Genomic DNA, 27,953 nt, shown 5'->3' with positions numbered 1-27,953 from the left:
AAAACGCCGAATCACTGCACACCTCTCATCGTATACAATGCTAAAGGAACATGCAGTTTAAATAACCTCTGTATCAAGTATTGTACTTATAGTGCTCTGATCGTGTTTTCTTTGGTAACTCTCTCTCTCTCTCTCTCTCTCTCTCTCTCTCTCTCTCTCTCTCTGTAATCGTGACAGAACAAGATAAGACCCCCCGTTCAGATTTGTGTCACGGTTGTCACTACAGGTGAAAACCGTAACACTGGATTATACACACGGCCATTAATGTGAGTTAAATCTTAATATTCTAGATATTATATCAAAAACTATTTTCCATTTATCGTATGAATATATAATTATCTGCACTCTGATTGGCTTGATTCCCGCTGTCTAAAATTGATTGACGTACATCTGACGTAAGCATTCCAATTTGATCCAACTGCACCGATTGGTTATTTCATTTTTCACTTCCATTTAAAATTTACTCTTGCCTTAATCTATTTTCGGCTGGAATGGAAAATGAATGTAAACTACTTTTTGTAAATGTTCGCAAACGCCTTTTACAATGTCAAAAATGTGTTCTTTAATTGAGTGAGAGTATGAAATGATTTAGAACTTTGACCATGTGATTTTTCTGGTCACATGCCAAGGTATTCAAATTAGAGATTGTAATTTGATGAAATGTTTAGAGATTGTAATTTTATGAAATGTTTAGAGATTGTAATTTGATGTAATATTTAGAGTTTGTAATTTGACGTAATGTTTAGATATTGTAATTTGATAAAATGTTTAGAGAATGTAATTTGACATAATGTTTAGAGATTGTAATTGGATGAAATGTTTAGAGATTGTAATTTGATGAAATGTCTAGAGATTGAAATTTGACGTAATGTTTAGAGATTGTAGTTTGATGTAATGTCTACAGTTTGTAATTTGACGTAATGTTTAGAGATTGTAATTTGATGAAATGTTTAGAAATTGCAATTTGATGAAATGTTTAGAGATTGTAATTTGATTTAGTGTACAGAGATTGTAATTTGATGAAATGTTTAGAGATTGTACTTTGACGTAATGTTTAGAGATTGTAATTTGACGTAAAGTTTAGAGATTGTAATTTGATATAATGTTTAGAGATTGTAATTTGACGTAATGTTTAGAGATTGTAGTTTGATGTAATGTTGAGAGATTGTAATTTGATATAATGTTTAGAGATTGTAATTTGACGTAATGTTTAGAGATTGTAGTTTGATGTAATGTTGAGAGATTGTAATTTGATGTATTGTTTAGATATTGTAATTTGATGTACTGTTTACAGATTGTGATTTGACTCAATGTTTAGAGATTGTAATTTGATGTAATGTTTAGAGATTGTAATTTTATGAAATGTTTAGAGATTGTAGTTTGACGTAATGTTTAGAGATTGTAATTTGATGTAATGTTTAGAGATTGTAGTTTGACGTAATGTTTAGAGATTGTAATTTGATGAAATGTTTAGAGATTGTAATTTGATATAATGTTTAGAGATTGTAATTTGATATAATGTTTAGAGATTGTAGTATGATGTACTGTTTACAGATCGTAATTTGATGAAATGTCTAGAGCTTGTAATTTATTGTAATGTTTAGAGATTTTAATTTGATGTACTGTTTACAGATTGTGATTTGACGTAATGTTTAGAGATTGTAATTTTATGAAATGTTTAGAGGTAGTAGTTTGACGTAATGTTTAGAGATTATAGTTTGATGTAATGTCTAGAGATTGTAATTTGATATAATGTTTAGAGATTGTAATTTGACGTAATGTTTAGAGATTGTAGTTTGATATAATGTTTAGAGATTGTAATTTGATATAATGTTTAGAAATTTTAATTTGATGTACTGTTTACAGATTGTAATTTGACGTAATGTTTAGAGATTGTAATTTGATATAATGTTTAGAGATTGTAATTTGACGTAATGTTTAGAGATTATAGTTTGATGTAATGTCTAGAGATTGTAATTTGATGTAATGTTTAGAGATTGTAATTTGACGTAATGTTTAGAGATTGTAGTTTGATATAATGTTTAGAGATTGTAATTTGATATAATGTTTAGAGATTTTAATTTGATGTACTGTTTACAGATTGTAATTTGACGTAATGTTTAGAGATTGTAATTTGATGTAATGTTTAGAGATTGTAATTTGATGTAATGTTTAGAGATTGTAATTTGATATAATGTTTAGAGATTTTAATTTGATGTACTGTTTACAGATTGTGATTTGACGTAATGTTTAGAGATTGTAATTTGATGTAATGTTTAGAGATTGTAATTTGATGTATGTTTAGAGATTGTAATTTGATATAATGTTTAGAGATTGTAGTTTGATGCACTGTTTACAGATTGTAATTTGATGAAATGTCTAGAGATTGTAATTTATTGCAATGTTTAGAGATTTTAATTTGATGGACTGTTTACAGATTGTGATTTGACGTAATGTTTAGAGATTGTAATTTGATGTAATGTTTAGAGATTGTAATTTGATGTACTGTTTAGAGATTGTAATTTGATGAAATGTCTAGAGATTGTAAATTATTGCAATGTTTAGAGATTTTAATTTGATGTACTGTTTACAGACTGTGATTTGACATAATGTTTAGAGATTGTAATTTGATGAAATGTTTAGAGATTGTAATTTGATATAATGTTTAGAGATTGTAGTTTGATGTATTGTTTACAGATCGTAAATTGATGAAATGTCTAAAGATTGTAATCTATTGTAATGTTTAGAGATTTTAATTTGATGTACTGTTCACAGATTGTGATTTGACGTAATATTTAGAGATTGTAGTTTGACGTAATGTTTAGAGATTGTAGTTTTATGTAATGTCTAGAGATTGTAATTTGATGTAATGTTTAGAGATTGTAATTTGACGTAATGTTTAGAGATTGCAATTTGACGTAATGTTTAGAGATTGTAATTTGATGAAATGTTTAGAGATTGTAGTTTGACGTAATGTTTAGAGATTGTAATTTGATGTAATGTCTAGAGATTGTAATTTGATGTAATGTTTAGAGATTGTAATTTGACGTAATGTTTAGAGATTGTAATTTGACGTAATGTTTAGAGATTGTAATTTGATGAAATGTTTAGAGATTGTAGTTTGACGTAATATTTAGAGATTGTAATTTGATGTAATGTTTAGAGAATGTAATTTGACGTAATGTTTAGAGATTGTAGTTTGATGTAATGTCTAGAAATTGTAATTTGATATAATGTTTAGGGATTGTAAGTTGATATAATGTTTAGAGATTGTAGTTTGATGTACTGTTTACAGATTGTAATTTGATGAAATGTCTAGAGATTGTAATTTATTGCAATGTTTAGAGATTTTAATTTGATGTACTGTTTACAGATTGTGATTTGACGTAATGTTTAGAGATTGTAGTTTGACGTAATGTTTAGAGATTGTAGTTTGATGTAATGTCTAGAGATTGTAATTTGATCTAATGTTTAGAGATTGTAATTTGATCTAATGTTTAGAGATTGTAATTTGATGTACTGTTTACAGATTGTGATTTGACGTAATGTTTAGAGATTGTTATTTGATGTAATGTTTAGAGATTGTAATTTGATGAAATGTCTAGAGATTGTAATTTATTACAATGTTTAGAGATTTTAATTTGATGTACTGTTTACAGATTGTGATTTGACATAATGTTTAGAGATTGTAATTTGATGTAATGTTTAGAGATTGTAGCTTGATGTAATGTTTAGAGATTGTAATTTGATGAAATGTTTAGAGATTGTAGTTTGATGTAATGTTTAGAGATTGTAGTTTGATGTAATGTTTAGAGATTGTAATTTGATATAATGTTTAGAGATTGTAGTTTGATGTAATGTTTAGAGATTATAATTTGATGTAATATTTAGAGATTGTGATTTGATGAAATGTTTAGAGATTGTAGTTAGATGTAGTGTTTAGAAATTGTAATTTAATGTCATGTTTGTTACTGTATGTAATGTTGATAATTCTCATTGCTTTACTTTTTTTTCACATCTTGTTTTGAACATTGAAGAGAATTTATGCATGCGTTAAAAAAATTTCAACTACATAGGATAATTCTTATTTACAGAACATGATGTAGTACTTATATATAATTATATGAATATACTTATATTCGTTTACTTTTATTAAGTAAACTTTGAATGAGTCGTCAGTACAAATGAATATGTTAAACCTTGTCTAAAGCTGAATTTATTACGTTTTTTCTTTGAAATCAAGATGAAATTTTATAATAAGATTGTTTGAATTAAAACAAATAATATACAGAACATATCGAAGGGAAAAAACACATTGCAAATGTAAATACATGTAGATCTATATTGATATGATTTTTAAAAATACTAGTAGATAAAGAAGTATTCATTTGTGGTATTTCTTGGTTATACAAACATACATGTGGAATAATTAATAAAAGAGAAATAAGAAGAAAAAGAAGGCAAATTTTGGACTATATATCTTTTCAAAAGAAAATATTTTGTCCCATATTCATCGTAATTTTTCACTTGCTTTCCCTCCCGATTCGATAGCCTTACAGTATATATGAGCTTTTATCAGAACTATCCTTGATAAACTAACAGACTATATAACAATGGAAAACGTAGTGAAGAAATGTGTTAAAAATTCCGAATTTTCACAAATCAACTCCAAAGCGCTGTGGGGAAAAGGGTAACGTCATCATTCAGCGGCGAAAGCAAATGCTACTGTTACGTCATAGGCGGCGTGATAGGCAAAGAGTTAATATACCCATGAAAATTTCTTGCTGAAGATTATTTTTCTGGAATAAATCTCCCAAACCGTGTTTTTGTACATGCAGTGTACTTTATCTCATCAAGGTCATTTTCCAATGGCAAACAGTGAACAGTTTTAACTCCCTAACTGCTATTACGCTTTGCCCATGGGTTTTCACTAATCTTTGAAATTAAGGAGGAATTCCTTTTCTTGTGTACGATAGGATGACGACACAAAAATCGTATCCCCAGCAGATAAATGTTTAATGTAGGTATGGTTGGTATATATACACATGTCAAATGCCCAATTATGTTGTACAGTATTCATGCTGATTCTCTGTAAAGCCCCTTCTCGCTGTATAGTAGAACTGTTCGTTATCCTGATTCTGCTGTCTGAGATCTCGCTGTATTCTCGCTGTATAGTAGAACTGTTCGTTATCCTGATTCTGCTGTCTGAGATCTCGCTGTATTCTCGCTGTATAGTAGAACTGTTCGTCATCCTGATTCTGCTGTATGAGATCTCGCTGTATTCTCGCTGTATAGTAGAACTGTTCGTTATCCTGATTCTGCTGTCTGAGATCTCGCTGTATAGTAGAACTGTTCGTCATCCTGATTCTGCTGTCTGAGATCTCGCTGAGATCTCGCTGTATAGTAGAACTGTTCGTTATCCTGATTATGCTGTCTGAGATCTCGCTGTATTCTCGCGGTATAGTAGAACTGTTCGTTATCCTGATTCTGCTGTCTGAGATCTCGCTGAGATCTCGCTGTATAGTAGAACTGTTCGTTATCCTGATTATGCTGTCTGAGATCTCGCTGTATTCTCGCGGTATAGTAGAACTGTTCGTTATCCTGATTCTGCTGTCTGAGATCTCGCTGAGATCTCGCTGTATAGTAGAACTGTTCGTTATCCTGATTCTGCTGTCTGAGATCTGGCTGTATTCTCGCGGTATAGTAGAACTGTTCGTTATCCTGATTCTACTGTCTGAGATCTCGCTGAGATCTCGCTGTATAGTAGAACTGTTCGTTATCCTGATTCTGCTGTCTGAGATCTCGCTGTATTCTCGCGGTATAGTAGAACTGTTCGTTATCCTGATTCTGTTGTCTGAGATCTCGCTGTATAGTAGAACTGTTCGTTATCTTGATTCTGCTGTCTGAGATCTCACTGTATTCTCGCTGTATAGTAGAACTGTTCGTTATCCTGATTCTGCTGTCTGAGATCTCACTGTATTCTCGCTGTATAGTAGAACTGTTCGTTATCCTGATTCTGCTGTCTGAGATCTCACTGTATTCTCGCTGTATAGTAGAACTGTTCGTTATCCTGATTCTGCTGTCTGAGATCTCGCTGTGTTCTCGCTGTATAGTGGAACTGTTCGTTATCCTGATTATGCTGTCTGATATCTCACTGTATTCTCGCTGTATAGTAGAACTGTTCGTTATCCTGATTCTGCTGTCTGAGATCTCGCTGTATAGTAGAACTGTTCGTTATCCTGATTATGCTGTCTGAGATCTCGCTGTATTCTCGCGGTATAGTAGAACTGTTCGTTATCCTGATTCTACTGTCTGAGATCTCGCTGAGATCTCGCTGTATAGTAGAACTGTTCGTTATCCTGATTCTGCTGTCTGAGATCTCGCTGTATTCTCGCGGTATAGTAGAACTGTTCGTTATCCTGATTCTGTTGTCTGAGATCTCGCTGTATAGTAGAACTGTTCGTTATCCTGATTCTGCTGTCTGAGATCTCGCTGTATTCTCGCGGTATAGTAGAACTGTTCGTTATCCTGATTCTGCTGTCTGAGATCTCGCTGTATTCTCGCGGTATAGTAGAACTGTTCGTTATCCTGATTCTGCTGTCTGAGATCTGGCTGTATTCTCGCTGTATAGTAGAACTGTTCGTTATCCTGATTCTGCTGTCTGAGATCTCGCTGTATAGTAGAACTGTTCGTTATCCTGATTCTGCTGTCTGAGATCTCGCTGTATACTCGCGGTATAGTAGAACTGTTCGTTATCCTGATTCTGCTGTCTGAGATCTGGCTGTATTCTCGCTGTATAGTAGAACTGTTCGTTATCCTGATTCTGCTGTCTGAGATCTCGCTGTATAGTAGAACTGTTCGTTATCCTGATTCTGCTGTCTGAGATCTCGCTGTATTCTCGCTGTATAGTAGAACTGTTCGTTATCCTGATTCTGCTGTCTGAGATCTCGCTGTATTCTCGCTGTATAGTAGAACTGTTCGTCATCCTGATTCTGCTGTCTGAGATCTCGCTGTATTCTCGCTGTATAGTAGAACTGTTCGTTATCCTGATTCTGCTGTCTGAGATCTCGCTGTATAGTAGAACTGTTCGTTATCCTGATTCTGCTGTCTGAGATCTCGCTGAGATCTCGCTGTATAGTAGAACTGTTCGTTATCCTGATTCTGCTGTCTGAGATCTCGCTGTATTCTCGCTGTATAGTAGAACTGTTCGTTATCCTGATTCTGCTGTCTGAGATCTCGCTGAGATCTCGCTGTATAGTAGAACTGTTCGTTATCCTGATTATGCTGTCTGAGATCTCGCTGTATTCTCGCGGTATAGTAGAACTGTTCGTTATCCTGATTCTGCTGTCTGAGATCTCGCTGAGATCTCGCTGTATAGTAGAACTGTTCGTTATCCTGATTCTGCTGTCTGAGATCTGGCTGTATTCTCGCGGTATAGTAGAACTGTTCGTTATCCTGATTCTACTGTCTGAGATCTCGCTGAGATCTCGCTGTATAGTAGAACTGTTCGTTATCCTGATTCTGCTGTCTGAGATCTCGCTGTATTCTCGCGGTATAGTAGAACTGTTCGTTATCCTGATTCTGTTGTCTGAGATCTCGCTGTATAGTAGAACTGTTCGTTATCTTGATTCTGCTGTCTGAGATCTCACTGTATTCTCGCTGTATAGTAGAACTGTTCGTTATCCTGATTCTGCTGTCTGAGATCTCACTGTATTCTCGCTGTATAGTAGAACTGTTCGTTATCCTGATTCTGCTGTCTGAGATCTCACTGTATTCTCGCGGTATAGTAGAACTGTTCGTTATCCTGATTCTGCTGTCTGAGATCTCGCTGTGTTCTCGCTGTATAGTGGAACTGTTCGTTATCCTGATTATGCTGTCTGATATCTCACTGTATTCTCGCTGTATAGTAGAACTGTTCGTTATCCTGATTCTGCTGTCTGAGATCTCGCTGAGATCTCGCTGTATAGTAGAACTGTTCGTTATCCTGATTATGCTGTCTGAGATCTCGCTGTATTCTCGCGGTATAGTAGAACTGTTCGTTATCCTGATTCTACTGTCTGAGATCTCGCTGAGATCTCGCTGTATAGTAGAACTGTTCGTTATCCTGATTCTGCTGTCTGAGATCTCGCTGTATTCTCGCGGTATAGTAGAACTGTTCGTTATCCTGATTCTGTTGTCTGAGATCTCGCTGTATAGTAGAACTGTTCGTTATCCTGATTCTGCTGTCTGAGATCTCGCTGTATTCTCGCGGTATAGTAGAACTGTTCGTTATCCTGATTCTGCTGTCTGAGATCTCGCTGTATTCTCGCGGTATAGTAGAACTGTTCGTTATCCTGATTCTGCTGTCTGAGATCTGGCTGTATTCTCGCGGTATAGTAGAACTGTTCGTTATCCTGATTCTGCTGTCTGAGATCTCGCTGTATAGTAGAACTGTTCGTTATCCTGATTCTGCTGTCTGAGATCTCGCTGTATACTCGCGGTATAGTAGAACTGTTCGTTATCCTGATTCTGCTGTCTGAGATCTCGCTGAGATCTCGCTGTATAGTAGAACTGTTCGTTATCCTGATTCTGCTGTCTGAGATCTCGCTGTATTCTCGTTGTATAGTGGAACTGTTTGTTATCCTGATTCTGCTGACTGAGATCTCACTGTATTCTCGCGGTATAGTAGAACTGTTCGTTATCCTGATTCTGCTGTCTGAGATCTGGCTTGGATTTCTCATAATATCTCCAACTTAAGTTTGAGTTTCCTTTTATTTGAGCAGTCAATATTTGAGTAAACTCTCAGACTTAAGTCCAAGTTTCGACTTAAGTTCATGTCAAGAAATCCGGGCCTGGGCCTATACTATTAAATCTTCTCTCGGAATCAGCATGGGTATTACTGGATGTGAGTCTATGTTGATTGGAAATTATTCAATATTTTTCCTAAACTGTCAAAGTGAAAGAAATATGCTATTGTTTTCAATTTTGATTTGAAACAAACTCTTTTCTATAGTGAACAGATTAAGTATTTTCTTTCTTTTATACTCTGTGTAGATATTACAAAGGATATTGTCTCAATGTTGTATGCTCATTTACATGTAAAGGCAAGGATGCTATGAATACTGATTTAAATGCTATGAATACTGATCTAAATACTATGAATATTGATTTAGATACTGATTTAAATACTATGGATTCTGATTTAAATGCTATGAATACTGATTTAAATACTATGAATTCTGATTTAAATACTATGAATACTGATTTAAATACTATGAATACTGATATAGATATTATGAATACTGATTTTAAAACCATGAGTTCTGATTTAAATGTTATGAATACTGATTTAAATGTTATGAATACTGATTTAAATACTGATTAAAAACTATGAATTCTGGTTTAAATACTATGAATATTGATTTAAATACTATGAATACTGATTTAAATACTATGAACACTGATTTAAATACTATGAATACTGATTTAAATACTATGGATACTGATTTCGATATTTGGCAATGGTAATAAATGCCACTTTTCATTGTTGATTGTGTTTTAAGGTTAAACGTCAAATGGATTACATATATACACCTGATCAAGATTTAGAGATCATGGCGGGTGTGACCGGTCAACAAGGGGTACGTTACTCACCCTAGGTACCTGGTCCCACCTCTGGTATATTCAAGAGTACGTGTTTGTCCCACTCTCTATTTTGTATTATCTATATGAATTATTAAATTGATCACTATTCGTTATATCCACTTTTTCATTATGATAAAGGTTTGAGGATTTCGAAAAAAAAAATTGACAACTTTAGGGAAGATAACTGCTTGGAAGCAGGTCTGTCTATGATGGTCAGGCACCGATATATAGAATGAACGAACGTCATTAATGACATCGTATTCAAAGGTCTAACATGATAGGACAATGAAGAGAACAAGAAGGTTCGTTGTGTTACCATGGCAACAAATTCAAGGTAGATCAATGAAAAATTCAAAATGTTTAGAGTAGTCAAAAGTCGCCCTTTAATAGCCAATCACCAGTGAAAGTTCATATGAAACATACAAAGTTGAGCACATGTCGGATGGCCTTGACTTTGCCATAGGTTTCAAGGTCTAAGGTCAATGTATCGGTACAAATGGGCTCACCGTTTTATGATGAAGTTTAAAAAGTTTTACGTAGTCAAAAATCAAATATCTACTCGTACACACTCTAGGCGGTGTCTCTCCAGGAAGTCTTCAGATCCTCTAGTGTTGGATAGTATTCAGAACCCCGTGATCAACTGAAGTTAGCAAGCTTGTATTTCCGGAAAAAAATGGGGTGTCGTTTCTTTGATGGTGTAAACAACTTCAGAAGATAACTGTATTCAAAGGACCAGTTACTCAGTACATAGATCCCACAACTACATAAAAGGTGAAGATAACGATCAGTGATCAATCTCATAACTCCTATAAGCAATACAAAGTACATGTAGTTGGGCAAACTCGGACCCCTGGAGACACCAGAGGTGGGATCATGTGCCTAAGAGGATTAAGCATTCCCTGTTGACCGGTCACAACCGCCGTACGCCCTATATCCTGATCAGGTAAAAGGAGTTATCCGTAGTCAAAATGAGTGTGCCAAGAACGGCCTAACAATCGGTACGAAACATGTAAGATAAAAATTTCGAAATACTGAGAAACGCTGTACTTTCGTTGTATTTCAATCCCTGTTGATTGACTTAATCAGACCGTAAGTTGTATCAATGTTTGATTAAATCAGGAATCCTTGCTAACTCGTGACGTGATATGCCATTGATTAAATGTCAAACCTTTTATTTTTATCTTAGTCGTACTTGTAAAAAAAGAATCCTGAAAAGGATTACGAATTCATAACCCATTTACATCCTCATTGAAGTCGGTTGTATGCCTAAATAGCAGTAAATTGTTTTATTTTTGTTTCAAATATTCAATTACCTAGACGTTCACTTTATCACACGCAATGATTTGTAACGAAAAAGTGAAAGTAACGAACATTGATCATTTATAACGTAAAATATATGAAATTAAGAGTTGGGCAAACAGGGACCCCTCAATATACCAGAGGTGGGATCAGGTGTCTAGGAGGAGTAAGCATCCCCTATCGACCAGTCACAACCACCTAAACCCTATACCTGGACATAAACATTAAATGGATAGATATATGTTTTTGTGAGTTAGTTGTATTATCAGCTTCGATTTAATGCTATTTTAACTTTATAGTTGCAGAATTTATCTATCAGACAATGCTTGATCATAAATGTACATTTTGATAATCTAACAATTTTAGGCAATCAAAGCTATATAGAAATAGTGAAAATTTTCCGAGACAAGCTGTGCGCATGGGTTTGCATAGTCCTCTGCTTCTAGAGGATAATCTGTGCTCACGGTTTGGTAATCCAAGAACGTGTTATTTTTCGGTTATTTATTTTCAAGAGATATTTTCTGCCATAACCTTTGTCCTATGTCGATATCTCTGACGTAATTGATTTTCCGTATTTGATTCAAAATGACGTATTTTATATTGTAGATTCAGAATGATTAAACTTTTGATTCTGTTATCCGTAATTGGAGCAGGTAAGTGAAGAGTTTCCTTGCAATCTTTAAAGGGAGGAATAACATACTAGAGAAATTTGGTATGGATGAAAAGAGGATGATATGTACAATGGTACTATGAAAATTTACTTTAGTTAGTAAAAAGAATGCAGTTTTAGCAGAAATTGATTAAAAACAAAATTAGAACCCACGACCTACTGATCAGCATACGACACGTTAACAAACTGATCTACCCAGCTAGGCAATCTTTAAAAGGGATATGCAAATTTTGCTGACATTAAGGTCAGTTCACTAATTAATCCATAAGGCGGTGGAACTTCTGGTTTTTCATCTGTTTACTCAAGAGAATATAATATACTTATTGATCGAATTTCTTTATGAATTTCTTAATACAAACGCGTCATATCTGAATATATACACTACCTCCGATATATATCTTACCATTTGAAATGAGAGCCATTTCCCTATGAATGTGTTTAATGGGCAGTTAATATGTGTATCTATGACACGACGTTTTTAACAGACGGAAGTATTTCTGACAGAAATAAAAGTAAAATATGAATATGAAAATATCAGTTTTGAAAATACATGTGAGTGTGAACAGCAACGCTCAATGCAAGCATACTTTTCATGAAGCGCTAACACGCATCATATATTATGTAGGCACGTCATCATATAATGACGTCATCACGTCATATTGTAACACCTTCATCTTCAGACAGCTATCACGTTCCATACTTGTTTCTAAGGACGCGGAGTATTGAGATAATGCTTGTATCCACGTTTCTAAGGACGCGGAGTATTGATATACTGCTTGTATACTTGTTTCTAAGGACGCGGAGTATTGAGATAATGCTTGTATACACGTTTCTAAGGACGCGGAGTATTGAGATAATGCGTGTATGCACGTTTCTAAGGACGCGGAGTATTGAGATACTGCTTGTATACACGTTTCTAAGGACGCGGAGTATTGAGATAATGCGTGTATGCACGTTTCTAAGGACGCGGAGTATTGAGATACTGCTTGTATACACGTTTCTAAGGACGCGGAGTATTGAGATACTGCTTGTATACACGTTTCTAAGGACGCGGAGTATTGAGATAATGGTTGTATACTTGTTTCTAAGGACGCGGAGTATTGAGATAATGCGTGTATACACGTTTCTAAGGACGCGGAGTATTGAGATACTGCTTGTATACACGTTTCGTGATTTCTTCACGATTCCACGATACCAATGCATCTTCTTTTTAAAAATATAGAGTGTGCTAGCATGGCTAGTATTTTTTTTCCCTTTTTTTGACTCTGATCTTTATGTTGTTCTCTACAATGTGTGCTATTATTTTTGATTTCTCTACAGCATTGTCAGGTCCGCGGTGTCTGAGTTGTAACGGGGTCCCCATACTGACTGATTGTAACAACATGGTGGAATGCGGTGATCACGAGGTAAATATCGGGGCCGGATCAAGGGAAAACTAGAGAGAGAGAGAGAGAGAGAGAGAGAGAGAGAGAGAGAGAGAGAGAGAGAGAGAGAGAGAGAGATTGATGATAGGCTGGTAGTGAAGACTAACAAGAGAAACTTGACGAAGTTAAAGTTGAATTGAAAACAGCAGAAAATAGATCATGACCACTGCACGTTTCTACAAATAATTGTTGTAGCTCAAACAACAACAACAAAACAAAACAAAGGAAAAATAAGAAAACAAAACGAAACATTTCTACAAATAATTATTGTAGCCCAAACAACAACAAAACAACAACAACAAAACAAACAAACAATAATACCACCAATAAAACAGAACAAAACAAAAATAAGAAAACAAAACGAAACATTTCTACAAATAATTGTTGTAGTCTAAACAACAACAAAAAAAAAAAAACAAAAAAAAAAAAAAACAAAGCAAAAATAAGAAAACAAAACGACACATTTCTACAAATAATTGTTGTAGCCCAAACAACAAAACAACAACAACAATAATACCAACAACAAAACAAAACAAAAATAAGAAAACAAAACGAAACATTTCAACAAATAATTGATGTAGCCCAAACAACAACAACAAAACAAAACAAAGCAAAAATAAGAAAACAAAACGAAACATTTCTACAAATGATTGTTGTAGCCCAAACAACAAAACAACAACAACAATAATACCAACAACAACACAGAACAAAACAAAAATAAGAAAACAAAACGAAACGTCAGAAAAATCAATAAGGAGAAACCAACATTGATATTGGTATGACGTATATTGATGCGACTTATTCTAGAATTAGAAATTCATTGTCCTCGTGTTGGTATACTTATAAATGCACACTACATTTCCCCAAAACGATATATTAAAACCAGTGACCAGCATGAAAATGATACTGTAAATTTCTAAATGTATGCGAGGGCTTTCTGCTTAATTTCACGAGAAGCATCATTCGCGAATTAAAATTACTCGCTTTTATATTTATATTGCTAAAGTACATGCAAAGACTCGATCTTGATCAAAATAAAATCACGAATGTATTTTCTCGCGATTTAACGCGACATTTTGAGATATCAAATAGGAATTTATAGAACATGGTTCTAAATAGGAGAGATCGTACTCTGAATCTGGGTCACCAGTTTTCATGTGGTAGTACATGTGTTTTGTTCTCTTTTATGTTTTTTCTAGGGATGCTACACTCAGAAAGTGACTACAGACGTGGGAAGCTTGATATATGAGGCTGGCTGTATCAGTATGCAGGTAAAAATTAAATTGTTCGTTGGCATCATCTAGCCCTCTCAGAATCAGCACTATTGAGCTTGTAGGATTCTCTGTACAATAAGTCGATTATTTATCTGATATTGAAAGAGTAACCATGGACTAAAATAAGTCATTTTTATCTTTCGCATGTATTTATATTTGGTATTCATTTTCTTGGGTTAAAAGCAAATACTAAAATAACGTTATTTTGAACTTAAATCACTATTGCAAACTCATGTTGGCAAATAAAACCTTTATCATATACCGGTAAAGTTCTTCAATCTTTGTTTGAATGTTGTTATTTTCATCTTTTCTTCTTGTTTGTTGTCACAATTTGTTTTTAACTCGGAGTCAGATCTTATGAGGACATGCATGTGGTCTTTTCGTTTAAAAAAAGCATGCTCTTTGAACAAATCGGATTTGGAAACTTTCGTCAGCAAAGAGGTGCTGCGAGCCATAATCTAATCCGGGTATCAAACGATCTTAGTTGGTATAGAGCATGTATAATATTTTTTCGCAATCTTTTAATTTCAACATGAAAACATATACTCTGTATCCAGAAGTTGTCTGTATGGTATTTTGTCTCCTGATAAAGTATTAGTATTTTAGTAAATTATTGTCCACATTGTATGAGGATGGAATAAAATGGCAGGATTTTTCAGATTTGCAAAGTAATAAGCGGCCTCAGTCATGATCACGTGCTCGGGAAGAGAGACATCACGAATTGCTACGAGTGTTGTACAGACGGCAACCACACGAGTCCCGACAGCACACCATGCAATACCCATCTGTGTGGCATAGGTGAGATCTCTGTAAAATCTCGTTGTTTAATCGACATGGACACCGCTATCAGTTACTCTCCTCCTTAAACAGAAGCGTGTTCTTCTATAAAACGACAACTCCTCCAAGGAATCTTAACACTGCAACCAAAGTACCGCTTTTTTCTCAAACCATGGGAAGTTCGCTATATCAAAAGATGTAATTCTACAATATTTGTGGCAGGGATATAGTGTTTTGCTAGCTCGTTCTTTCTTGTATTCGTTGGTTTAACCATTGTGTGTATACAACGTACGTGGAGATGGGTCTCCGAAAAAGTTCTCAAAATCAGCAACCAAACTGCAAATCTTAATTGAGTATACGGATATGATACAGACGATAATACAAGAAGAAAATGATTGCTCTTAATTATCTTATCAGTGATTGGAAAATTCTATATCATGTCAAGTCATTTTTTGTTATAGAATATACTAGTAATATCATTTCATTATCAGCATGACACGACGCTTGATCGAGCGTACAATCGTTTATCGAGGCTTCTAATAGATGTTAATGAAGCAGATCAGGAGGTAATAAAACTTGTTGGAGCGCGTTTTCATACTCAAATCCTGTGCTCAAAATCGTGCACATACTCAAAAGTGAAGATTATAAAACTTGTGTAAAATCATTCTCACACTCATATAGAGTACATACTCAAAATTATTTGAGTATGTTTCGAATAGGTTTGCTCAGAGTTGTAGTCAAAATAAAAATGAATGAGTTTATATGAGTACGGTAAACGTTTTATAGCCTCCAGTTTTGCGTTTGTCATCAGTGACCAATCAAATTGAAAAAAAAAAAAAATGCGCATAGCGTGTCATCCATACTCTATTTTATTGGAACTATAGGGCCAATCATTGAGTGAAATTTGCACGCTCGATCAAGTGAAGTGGCACGCTTTTACTTTAACGATAGTGATACCAACGTGTGGTACTCGCACTCGTATACTGTATTGCCTTGAGACAAATGTCCACCAACGTTTAAAAGTTCAATCCAAATGCTGATTAAAAGCACCGAAAATATGTAGGGTCCCATTGCCTTTATAGGTCATACTTTGAATATTTACTTCTGCTGGATACCACATCCCACCTCTAGATTTTCTAAGAAATTTTTTCTCGATTCTCTCTTCTTATGAGATTGAGCACTGGTCGTTATCTTTACATTTTTGATTTACATTACGCTAAGATCCGCTTTGACCTACACCTTCCATTTCAAATATAACCCCACGACAATAGTCCTAAATCATTTCTGAAAATTGTGCAATAATTTCTCATCCCGATAATTAATTCAAACACATTTGACATCTGTCTCAATTTGGATCAACTTGATTTACTCCTCCACCGAACAGCCTGCAGTAAAGATATCCCGGGGCTTAACACTCTTATTCCGATAACACTAATGAAAAATGTTATGGGGATTCTTTGACAGGCCTTTAAGGAAGAATGTTACGTCTGAGAAATTTGAAATGGATGAAAAGTGGGGGATATGTGCAACAATATTTAGAAAATAAAAACTTTCAAAATTTACGTTGTAAAAACAAAATAATGCAGTTTTAGTAGAATGTGATCTGAAAAAAATTAAAAGTTCCCTAGACTCGAACCCGCGATCTACAGTTCAGCAGTCGACGTGCTGACCCACTGAGCTACTCAATGATATTAAAATTGAATAGAAAATATTGCTGATATTTATATTTTCGTCTATGTTTTAAAAGGAAGTCAGCCATTGTGACGATATAGAATAGCTCTCTAAGAATTCATGCAATTATATTTACATTTGCCAATGCACTTCCTTATGTGACAGTACTAATGAAATTAATGTTCAATTTCGTGCAACATGAATTTGGTCACGTGATCAGTTTGTTTTTGCGTATGAATACAATCACCGCTTCAAAAGTCAGTTCCTGCACTTTCACCTGGCTTCTTGCTTATGCATTGCAGTGGGGGATTTAGACCCCCCACCCCTCCTTTCGCCATAAATTTAATTATAGAAATAGTGTGAATGAAATTCCTTATTGGCACCCACAATGGCTGAGTATTTTGGCTAATACTTGACTTTCACCCACCCCTTTCGTAAACCCTGGATCCGCCACTGCAATGACATCACAACAGAAACAAACGCAACAGGATATCTATACAGAGTATTTTGTAAACAAACAATAATTTCATCAATTCATAAAAGAGAAACATTAAACACACCGTTCTGTCGTTTCATTTTATATAGTTTTAAATACCGTCTGCAACTTCTGCACGGCGAATTTATAAAAGTTCAATGATATTGGAAGCGAAAAACATTATAAGCCTATTTACTTTATGATGATAAATTCACCTGTTGTTTCCTGGCAACTGTCATCACAGCTTTGACTCGGTATGATCATTCAAGGCTCGAAAAATTTATATGTTCATGTCAGTGTACCGGTACGAGTCTTCATTAAAATCCTTCAACAGAAATCTTTCAAGTGAACAAAAACACCGCCAGCTCGTGTTTATTTTCTCTTACACATACTGAAGGTAAATAAAAGACGCAACCTACCTGCTCTTTGTCTAATTCTGTCCTACTGTCTCGAATCATCTCCTGCATGGCTACAACCGCAAGTCCTAACGAACATGCCGTTGTTTCTTTCCAAAAAGCTGACTAAGAGTTTAACGTTAACTTGGCCCATCATATCCTCCATCAGTTCTCTCAGATCCTTTGAATTTCTGTCGAAATCTGTGTTCAACAATTGCGTTTTCAACATAGTAGGCTAGACCAACACCAGTTTCTCCATCGCTGATCGCGACCAAATCACATCATTGATGTAGTTTACTCCGCTCTTCTTGTCTTCATTTCAGTTAACTTTGCGCTCTAAATTACCTTTATTATACACCTGTTTTGTCTTTTTCAAACCTTTTCAATTAAATATCTATATCTTATATTCTTTGTGATATTGTTCCTAGTTTTGAAGTTGGTACGTGATCAAATCTATATGATTTGATTACGTGACCAAATTCATGTCATATCCCAATAACATTTAAAAATGATATTTTATTTCTTAATTTAATTCGTTCATTTCGCTAATGTAGGGTGTGGATAAGATTGCAGAAGGTATAATGGGGATTGCATTCTCTCGCGGAACAACAATTATCAATAAAGTTTTCTGTTAAAAGGTGACCGACCGGAATCTAAATGTTATCAGTGTGATGACGTCATAAATCCAGAGGATTGCAGGACTACCGGTTATTGCGGCTTGGATGAGGTAATGTTGTGAAACATATGTTCCTACCGTAATTATGGCACACTAAGACAAAACGTTTTGTTAGATTGTAGGAGAAATATCAAGAACTTAAACGAATATTAAAAGCATTTGACAAATCAAATCAAGACTGGATAGAAATGTAAAAAAAAAAAAAAAAAAAAAAAAATTACATTATATCAGTTTCGGAATGGACTTCAGTAATGTCAGATATATTTTTTAATGTCTTGTTATCCTCTTCCAGCAATGTTTTACAGAAAAGGTGACAAACCATGCGACAGGAGAAGTAAGGTTTCACCTGGGATGTCAGAGGAAACGGGTAAAAAACTTTCTTATCTAATAGGTTAATTCATGTAAGAGAGAGAGAGAGAGAGAGAGAAAGAGAGAGAGAGAGAGAGAGAGAGAGAGAGAGAGAGAGAGAGAGGGGAGGGGGAGGGAGAGAGAGAACAGAGAGAGAGAGAGAGAGAGAGAGAGAGAGAGAGAGAGAGAGGGAGGGAGTGAGAGAGAGAGAGGGAGAGAACAGAGAGAGAGAGAGAGAGAGAACAGAGAGAGAGAGAGAGAGAGAGAGAGAGAGAGATGTTGATAAAAATGATGTTGATCTAGATAATGAAGTTGCTATGATAGTTTATATAGTATGAATTCAAAGGTGATACATATCAATACATGTTGTAATACACAGTCAAAATTTTTAATATGTAAATCGTAGTATACTTTTTGGGCAGTGATACTCAACCTGATGTTGATCAAGATAATGATGTTGATGTAGATAATTACATTGGTTATGTAGCCACACTGGTTTTATTTCAGATGTATTTGTGTACGTTTTCGTTACACCAGTTGTTCCACATTTTGTTTTCTTCACCATGTATATTTCTATTCTAGTTACACCAGAATTTTCTTCACTATGTCTGCGTATATTTAAGCAATGTTGTTCTTTCCTCACTTTGTTTGTTTTTCTACTTAACCTATTTTTTCTGTCGCTATGTTTGTGAAAGGTGAAGACAGCGAACAGTGATCAATCTCATAACTCTTATCAGGAATACAAAATAGACAGTTAGGCAAACACGGACCCTGGATATACCAGAGGTGGGATCAGGTGCCTAGGAGGAGTAAACATCCCCTGTCGACAAGCCACACCTGCCGTGAGCCCTATATCTTGATCAGGTAAATGGAGTAATCTGCAGTCAAAATCAGTGTGCCAAGAACGGCCTAACAATCGATATGAAACATGTCAAGACAGCATTTGACCCAATAAGGGGTATATAGTATTTTCATTTTCATTCACGTGTCGATTTGATATATCTCAATGAATTAGAAATGGTGGACATCACAGAGTCTTCCACATCATATTCATACTTCGATATTTTATTAAGCACAGATTGATTTATTGATTGAATTTTAACGTCCCTCTTGAGAATATTTCATTCATATGGAGACGTCACCATTGCCGGTGATGGGGCTGCAAAATATGCTCGGCGCTTATGGCCTTTGAGCAGGGAGGGATCTTTATCGTGCCACACCTGCTGTGACACGGGACCTCGGTTTTTTGCGGTCTCATCCGAAGGACCGCCCCATTTAGTCGCCTCTTACGACACGCAAGGGGTGCTGAGGACCTATTATAACCCGGATCCCCACGGGATGATATTAAGCATAGACATTAACGGCAAACTAACAACTCAACTTTATGACAAAATTCGTCTCGACTTCAGTTTCTCCATTGTCAACTTCCCATTATTTATGTAGCAACATTGCATTATCACCTGGATATGGTGTTTATATCTCTCAACTGATTCCATACACAAGAGCTTGTTCTGCGTATAGTCAATTTTTCAATCGAGACAAACAAATCGATTTTACGGGGGTTTAAACAACATTTCGCACATTTTACGGTCGTGATATTAATCTAATTTACAAATACAATCTGTCATTGGGTCAAATGTTATCTGACGTGTTTCATACTAATTGTTAAGGCGTTCTTCACACCCTAGATTTTTGACTACGGATAACTCCATTTACCTGATCAAGGTATAGTGCTCACGGTGTGTGTGGCAGGGTTAGGGTTGCTTGCTCCTCCTGGGCACCTTATCCCACATCTACTGTTGATTTTGTATTCTTTATAGGAATTATAAGATTAATCACTGTTCGTTATCTTTACCTTTTTATTCTAGTTAGATTGGCTTATAATAGCTATCCCTGTTTATGTTAGCTGCTCCTGTGTATCATTAACTGTATGTTTCTTTATTTATTTGTTTGTTTATTCTAGCGACAATGGACTTTTTCTAGCTCCATTTTTTTTATTTTTACATAATCTGGTCTTCGTTTTAGCTATTTTTGGATGATTCTTGCTACAGCGGTCATTTTCGCGGTATGTATGTTTTTTTCTAGGTGTGTCAGAGCCTGGAGTTATTTCAATCTCTCCCTAACATTTTCTCGCTGTATATGTTTTTCTAGGTGTGTCAGAGCCTGGAGTTATTTCAATCTCTCCCTAACATTTTCTCGCTGTATATGTTTTTCTAGGTGTGTCGGAGCCTGGGGTTATTTCCATCTCTCCCTAACATTTTCTCGCTGTATATGTTTTCTAGGTGTGCCAGAGCCTGGGGTTATTTCCATCTCTCCCTAACATTTTCTCGCTGTATATGTTTTTCTAGGTGTGTCAGAGCCTGGGGTTATTTCCATCTCTCCCTAATTCTGGTAGTTGTAACGAGTGTTGCGACCATGACTACTGCAACATTGGCCTCTGTGGACTGGCGTTATTAGGTACGCTATCATTGTATTCCTCCAATCCTTGTACATTTTACCTGTAGTAAAACGGTCATAACCATATGGAACTCTTTCGTGTTAAAGGTACGAAAAACCCCATGAAATGGTGACAATGACTGCCCTGGTTATCTATTTTCTTAGTAGGACCTTGAGCTCAGAACTACCTCTTCTTTAATCAAAACCACCGCGGTGGTCTAGAGGTAGAGCGTTCATCCCCCATGTAGAAGATCAGGGTTCGAATCCCGACCGCGACAGTCCTACGTCGTTAAAATAGGTAGTGACAGTTCCATCGCCAAACGCTTGGCACCAGGTGTGAATGTCACGGGTCCTCGGAGATTTCATGTACCTTAAAAACAGATGCCCCGTGTCATAGCACGCTATAGAATCCTCACTGGCCGTAAGCGCCGAGCATAGGCCTAAATTTGAAGCCCTTCACCGGTATTGGTTACGTCTCTATATGAGTAAATAAAATTCTGAGAGGGACATTTAACAAGATACATACATTCAATCAATCAATCTTTCATCAAAGTTTTCCATATTTTGTGAATGTAGGTTCTAAAAAGCTGCCTTTCCATCAATACAAATAATTGTAATCTACTATTAACTCAATATAAATGATTTTCTTGACACAGGTAAGCCTCAGTTTATCGCAAAACCTGATAACTTTACCGTGGATCCGCACACTAAGGTCACTCTTCGGTGCCGCGTGGATCCAAAGACGAATGGCACCATTAAATGGACTTTTGAACCTGTAAGTGGTTATGTATCAAATCGCATGTCTGACTCTGTTGTTCGTCCCTGGTATTGTACAGTGTCAGAGACAACACATTGGAGAGTATGAAAGTGAGGAGCATGTAAGAAAAATCACATGAAATCCCTGAAGAGTGATTTTTGATTGAATTAGAACATACAGTCATTTAGAATCCCAAAATGAAAATCATTTTACTTTACTTTTAATTTTCTTATCGTTTTGCCTTGCATCAATATTTTCGTAATTTGTTTTAATGCGAACTGAAATGAAACGAATGCTTTAGCTCTGTCTAAATGTTATCTTACAGTTAAGGGTTTACTTGAAGTCAACAGTATGCGTGACACTTGGCTGTTACGTCAGAAATGAGTCGAACATCTATAAATTGCTCGGGAATGTTCAAGATGCACCCAAAAATTGTGCCAGCCGAAAATTTCGCGAAATTGAATTAGGTTTCTATGAGGAATGTGATGTCACTGATTGAATGATACATACGTATACATACATGTAACACAAAAGATCTAGCAATATTTCGATGAAATTTTGTGTCCTTTGTAAGCATAATCCACCATTACAGAGAGGGTATCGTGTCACTCAGACAGTCTTGAGTGGCTGAAAGTTGCTTCTCATGTTGTTGTCTGCTCTCCATCTTGGGTTTTAATCAAATGATATTTAAAAGAAAGGCACTGCATAAAGGCAAAAATGCGTGCAATAATGGGTTTTCTTTCGGATATAACCGGTTTAACGAAGTATGATTCAGTTTGAATTGACTTAACCATATTGTATTAACAATAGAGTCTAAAGATTGCATCTGAATAGCGAAGTGAATCTCAATCCAAGATGTGTAAAATAAATCGTATTCCACAATGAGTCGTTTTTAATTCGATATAAGCATGATGTACAGTATTTTTTAGATTCCCTATTTTGGGGTTCTTCAGTTGGATGTGTACATGTAACAAAAGTTTAATTATATTTTCTTTATTATTTGATTATGTTTTATATTTTGTGTTGTTGACTCTGAATATCGGTGGTCAGGATACATTTTCACAAATTATTCCTTGATAAGGCCCTCCGATTGTTTACTATCAACTCAACTATCGACCTTTCATTTTCAACATTTAACATCTTATTCCAGCTGGCAGGAAACTTAGGGCCGATTCCAAATGGTATAGTTCTAAATAACCAACCTTCGTTAACTCTGACAGCGGATGTGACGTCATATGGCACGTACACATGCACTGCCACAAATGTGAACGGGTTCGTTACTGCCAAAGGATATGTGATGCCTAGTAAGTTTTCCATTTCCGGATTTGATTCAAGAGAAATCATATTGAAGTAAAGATGTTCCTTCGACAGGCTCTACAGCAACTGCTATATAGATAAATAATCATATAGATTGTTACGCCGTTCTTGGCACACTGATTTTGACTGTGGATAACTCCTTTTACCTGATCAGGATATGGGGCTCACGGCGGGTGTGACCGGTCAACAGGGGATGCTTACTCCTTCTAGGCACCTGATCCCACCTCTGGTGTGCCCATGGGTCCGTGTTTGCCCAACTATCTATTTTGTATTGCTTGTAGGAGTTATGAGATTGATCACTGTTCGTTATCTTCACCTTGCATATGTATATTTTCAATCATAAATTAATTTTCAATTGTATCTTCATGTAATTGATGCGAAAAATAGTACATGTATTTAGATGAAGTAGCATTCTATGCAGAGGACGCTTTATCAATTATCAAAAGGTCCATTATGATGAACCTTAATGTTCACCTGAGTTCAGCTGTTCTTCATCTTCATAAATGCCATCTTTATTACCATATTTGTTAGACATCACCCTGATTCTAGGCAAAGGTACTTTGAAATTGATATAAAAGATTATGAGTTCCTCATTGCCAATATTTACGTTACTCTTTGGTGATCAGGTCTTCCCACAATCTGTTCGAATTCCTATGAATATACATTGTGATCCATTATAAACTGACCTGTTTTTAGCTTTTTGTGACATGATGTCTTCAAAAAATGTTCTACATAAAAAGAAAAAATGTATTGCCGTGGTCATTAATTGACATTTAGATTACGTTATATTCATCAACAATAATCATTTTCATTCATTTGTTGATTCGATATATCCGAGTGAACTCGAAATAAAAGACAAAAAAGAGTCTTCCATCTCTCCTTCATATTTGGATATTTTATTGAACATAGATGCCCGCGGAAGACTAACAGCACAACTTTATGTCAAACAAGATGACTTCAGCTTCTCCATGAATTTTCCATACATGTGTAGCAATATTCCATTATTACCTACACATGGAATTTATGACTCTGAACTGATTTGATACGCAAGAGCTTCCTCTGTGTGTGATCAATTATTAAATTGAGACTGGCTATTACCAAATCAATTAATGTTGCAGAGGTTTTCACAGTCTCGTCTTAAGTCAGCATTTCGCAAATTCTATGGTCATTATAATGATGAAAAGGTGAAGATAACAAACAGTGATCAATCTCGTAACTCTTATAAGGAATACAAAATAGAGATTTGGGCAATCACGGACCCCTGAATATACTAGAGGTAGGATCAGGTGCGTAGGAGGAGTGAACATCCCCTTTCGCGAGCGGTCACACCCGCACTGAGCCCTATACTAGTATCTTGATCATGTAAACGGAAGAAATCCGTAGTCAGAATTAGTGTGCCAAGAAAAGCCTAACAATTGGCATGAAACAGGTCAGAGAGCATTTCACCCAATGACCTAAATCGTTATAACGACTATAGAATTTGCGAAATGCTGACTTTAAACGGGAATGTCAGTAGACTTTCTCGACTTAAAAATTGATCATACGCAGAACAAGCTCTTGTATATCGAATCAGTTGAGATATATAAAACTCATATGCATGTGATAATGGAATATTGCTCCATAAATATGGGAAGTTGACGATGTATAAACGGAAACCATCCCATTGTAATAAAGTTTTCCATTAATATCTATTTTCAATAAAATATATAAGTACGAAGCAGATGTGGAGAACTCTGTGACGTCTTCTGTCGATTTTGCTGGCATATAACGAATCGACATATGAATGCAAATAGTGGTTATCACTAGGTCTAATGCCGTCTGATTTATTTATATTTCATAACAATTGTTACATACTAGTACTGATTTTCACCACGGATTGCTCTATTTACCTGATCAAGATATAGGGCTCAAGTTGGGCGTGACCGGTCAACCAGGGATACGTACTCCTCCCAAGCACTGTTGTTCAGGGAACGTGTTTACCCTTCTCTTTATATTCTTTATTGGGTGTATCAGATTGATAACTTTTAGTTATCCTCACTTGTTCATATTAATATAGCAAATCCTTATCCTGCTGCTCTCGAGAGTAAGATTTTGTTTTTAAAACAATTCTAGCATAATAATTTGTTTCCCTCTTGACGCCCCATCCCTCCACCACCAGAATTTGAATTAACTTGAATCTGAATTAACGAAAGATTCTTGCAAACGATATAACTGATCATGAACATGCTACTTGATTAAAGTTTTCCCGCTATATACTCTCATGAAAATATTCAAATGTAACCCCCGTCATGGCCCCACCCTACTGCTGAATTCATTGATTAAAAAAATGACCATGCACTGTATACTATATCCTTCAAATCTTGATATTTTTGAATTGAATATACAGTAAAATATGATTATAGCGAACCTCAAAGTCCGGTGAAAATTGTTCATTATATAGAAACTTTATTAGATACAATTCAAATTCGCTATTTTCCACTCATATGTAATGGATATCATTTTTGCAATAAGCGTAAATTCATTATAGTTGTGTTCAATACACCGAAATGTCACTGTATAAGGAACTTGCCAATCATCCTTTGATGTGCCGTGAGCTCTCAATAGACATTTATATATATATTTTACAAGGGCGACAGACAAATAGGTACATATTTTTTGGTTCTATTATTTACCCAGTCTTGTTCAAGAAATGTAATTCTGAACGATCCACTAAGTGATTTCATAAAGAGTGAGTAACTATGTATTCTTTGAGCCAATATAACATTTTCACATCGAGTCCTTTGTGTGGAAAGTGTTGTATGAATAAACGTCATGTATTGTACAATATACATCTATAGAAATATGCCTATATTAAGATATTTCTTACCGGTGATAACTTTTAAGTTTATTTTAAAACTACATGGTAGGCTGCTACTAAAGTGTTAGATAAACTATTTTGTTTAATGCAGCTGACTTGCACGACTTTGAATATCACCTTTAAATGCAATTTAGAATTTCACTCAACGATAAAGACCACACCCACTACAACAACCCCACCTACAACAACGACCACGCCCACAACTACGACAACACCAACAACTACAACAACCACGCCCACAACTACGACAACCACACCCACAACCACGACAACCACGCCCACAACCACGACAACCACAACTACAACAACCACGCCCACACCTACAACTACCACCACTATGCCCACCACCACATCACCTACTACTGCGTCTTGTCCTAGTGGTTGTTGTGACACAGACCCACGGTGTCATCAATTCGATTTTGTAATGACAGTTTGTGTCGACGCGTTGAAGGCTACGGTTTGTGCAAAAACATGCGGACTTTGTTCGCAAACTACTACAACCACAAAACCTCCTTGCATTGACACGGATCCCAGATGCCAACAGTTTCAATTTCTAAGTACTGCTTGCCTGGACCAAGAACAATCTAAAATTTGTCCGAAAGCGTGTGGTGTATGCACAGCATAGAGATGGTTCTTTCTAACCACTGGAGAGGTGGACTGTGGTTTGAAGATATAGCAATAAAACATTGACCAAACTTTTCAGTATTTCTTGTGCAGGAAGAACAATTTGCACATGGCTAACGAAGGGAATAAGATATCGTTAGAAGGAGATCCTTGGTCCTCTTATGCTCTTAACTTCTAGAGTGCCTGGCATGTCTAGAGATCCGTGTTTGATCTACTCCAAATTTTGTATTCCCTTTTGATTTATGAGATTAATAACTATTCGTTCAGTTTCCCATATAACCAGATTTCATTGTTCCTATTGGAGCAAATTTCAATCCTTCATCAGGTGTCCTTCTTTTCTATAAGTATTCTTTCACAGCAATTTTGATACATGATCATACTTTAAAAAAGATCTTTGTCCGTGTTTTTTCCCCAGTTCTTTTTTGTTGTTGTTGTTGTTAATATGACAAAAGAGAGTAATAGAGTTAAAAGGAAACGGTGCCTGGCAGAAGTCTTCTTGTGAAACACTACTGTACATAAAAAGACATTGTTTTATATAATCATATACTTTACGTCATTCAAAGTTCAGCCCTAATATATACCCCAAAATACCTCACCTCACTCAAACTTAAAACTTAATATATACCCCAATACCTTATCGCAGTTAAATTTAATCCCAATATATACCCCAATACCTTATCGCAGTTAAACTTAACCCTAATATATACACCAAATACCTTATCGCAGTTAAACTTAAACCCTAATATATACCCCAATACCTTATCGCAGTTAAACTTAACCCTAATATATACTGCAATACCTTATCGCAGTTAAACTCAAACCCTAATATATACACCAAATACCTTATCGCAGTTAAACTTAAACCCTAATATATACCCCAGTACCTTATCGCAGTTAAACTTAAACCCTAATATACGCGGGTATGTTAAGGCAGGTCATGCTTCATTTATGCACGTAAACTGCATAATTTTTAAAATCTGTCTTACACAGAGAGGAAGACCTACTAACTCTTAAAAACTATTTTGGTTGTTTACATGAGAACATTTTGTATCATAACAACATGACAAACATGCGTTTCCGTATGACGTCATTGTTATAAATAGATCATGGGGTACCTTAATAGAAAATGTAAAAGTAACACATTATCCCAAGATTTAAATATTGGTCTAACTGGCGATAATGACGGTAAAACACCCATAGTATATCAGAATTACTGATAGAATCCTACCACTTTCAATAAGAAATAATTATTGAACATTTAAACACGAAGCCATCTAGCCCATGTTTTACATTTTGCACTGATGGCTGATGCTATGCAGTTTTCTTTAA

The 27,953-nt window shown here is 35.5% G+C and overlaps 2 protein-coding genes across 2 annotated transcripts in view; both read left to right on the top strand.

Annotated features, from left to right (window-relative positions):
* Positions 1-27,953, top strand: part of LOC125662394 (uncharacterized) — a 1,158,266-nt gene that overhangs the window by 1,072,708 nt on the left and 57,605 nt on the right. The gene's annotated exons all lie outside the window — the stretch shown is intronic.
* Positions 186-26,695, top strand: LOC125661699 (uncharacterized). Its single transcript, XM_048893810.2, has 11 exons — positions 186-266; positions 11,530-11,576; positions 12,914-12,999; positions 14,217-14,288; positions 14,951-15,089; positions 18,248-18,336; positions 18,578-18,652; positions 20,982-21,090; positions 21,726-21,844; positions 22,977-23,130; positions 26,135-26,695. The coding sequence occupies exons 2-11, from the start codon at positions 11,537-11,539 to the stop codon at positions 26,623-26,625; spliced, it is 1,374 nt and encodes a 457-aa protein (XP_048749767.2). The 5' UTR covers positions 186-266; positions 11,530-11,536; the 3' UTR covers positions 26,626-26,695.

The sequence above is a fragment of the Ostrea edulis genome, chromosome 8, assembly GCF_947568905.1.
Source record: "Ostrea edulis chromosome 8, xbOstEdul1.1, whole genome shotgun sequence".
NCBI lineage: Eukaryota > Metazoa > Mollusca > Bivalvia > Ostreida > Ostreidae > Ostrea > Ostrea edulis.
Note: the sequence above shows the minus strand (reverse complement) of the source record. Positions and strands in the feature narration are given on the sequence as shown.

What these genes read in the sequence shown, in the direction of transcription:
- LOC125661699 (XM_048893810.2), top strand. Translation starts at nt 11,537, where the DNA reads ATGATTAAACTTTTGATTCTGTTATCCGTAATTGGAGCAG. An exon ending in GTTATCCGTAATTGGAGCAG is followed by an intron (nt 11,577 to 12,913) that starts GTAAGTGAAGAG and finishes ATTTCTCTACAG; the next exon opens with CATTGTCAGGTCCGCGGTGT. An exon ending in CTGTGGACTGGCGTTATTAG is followed by an intron (nt 21,091 to 21,725) that starts GTACGCTATCAT and finishes TTCTTGACACAG; the next exon opens with GTAAGCCTCAGTTTATCGCA.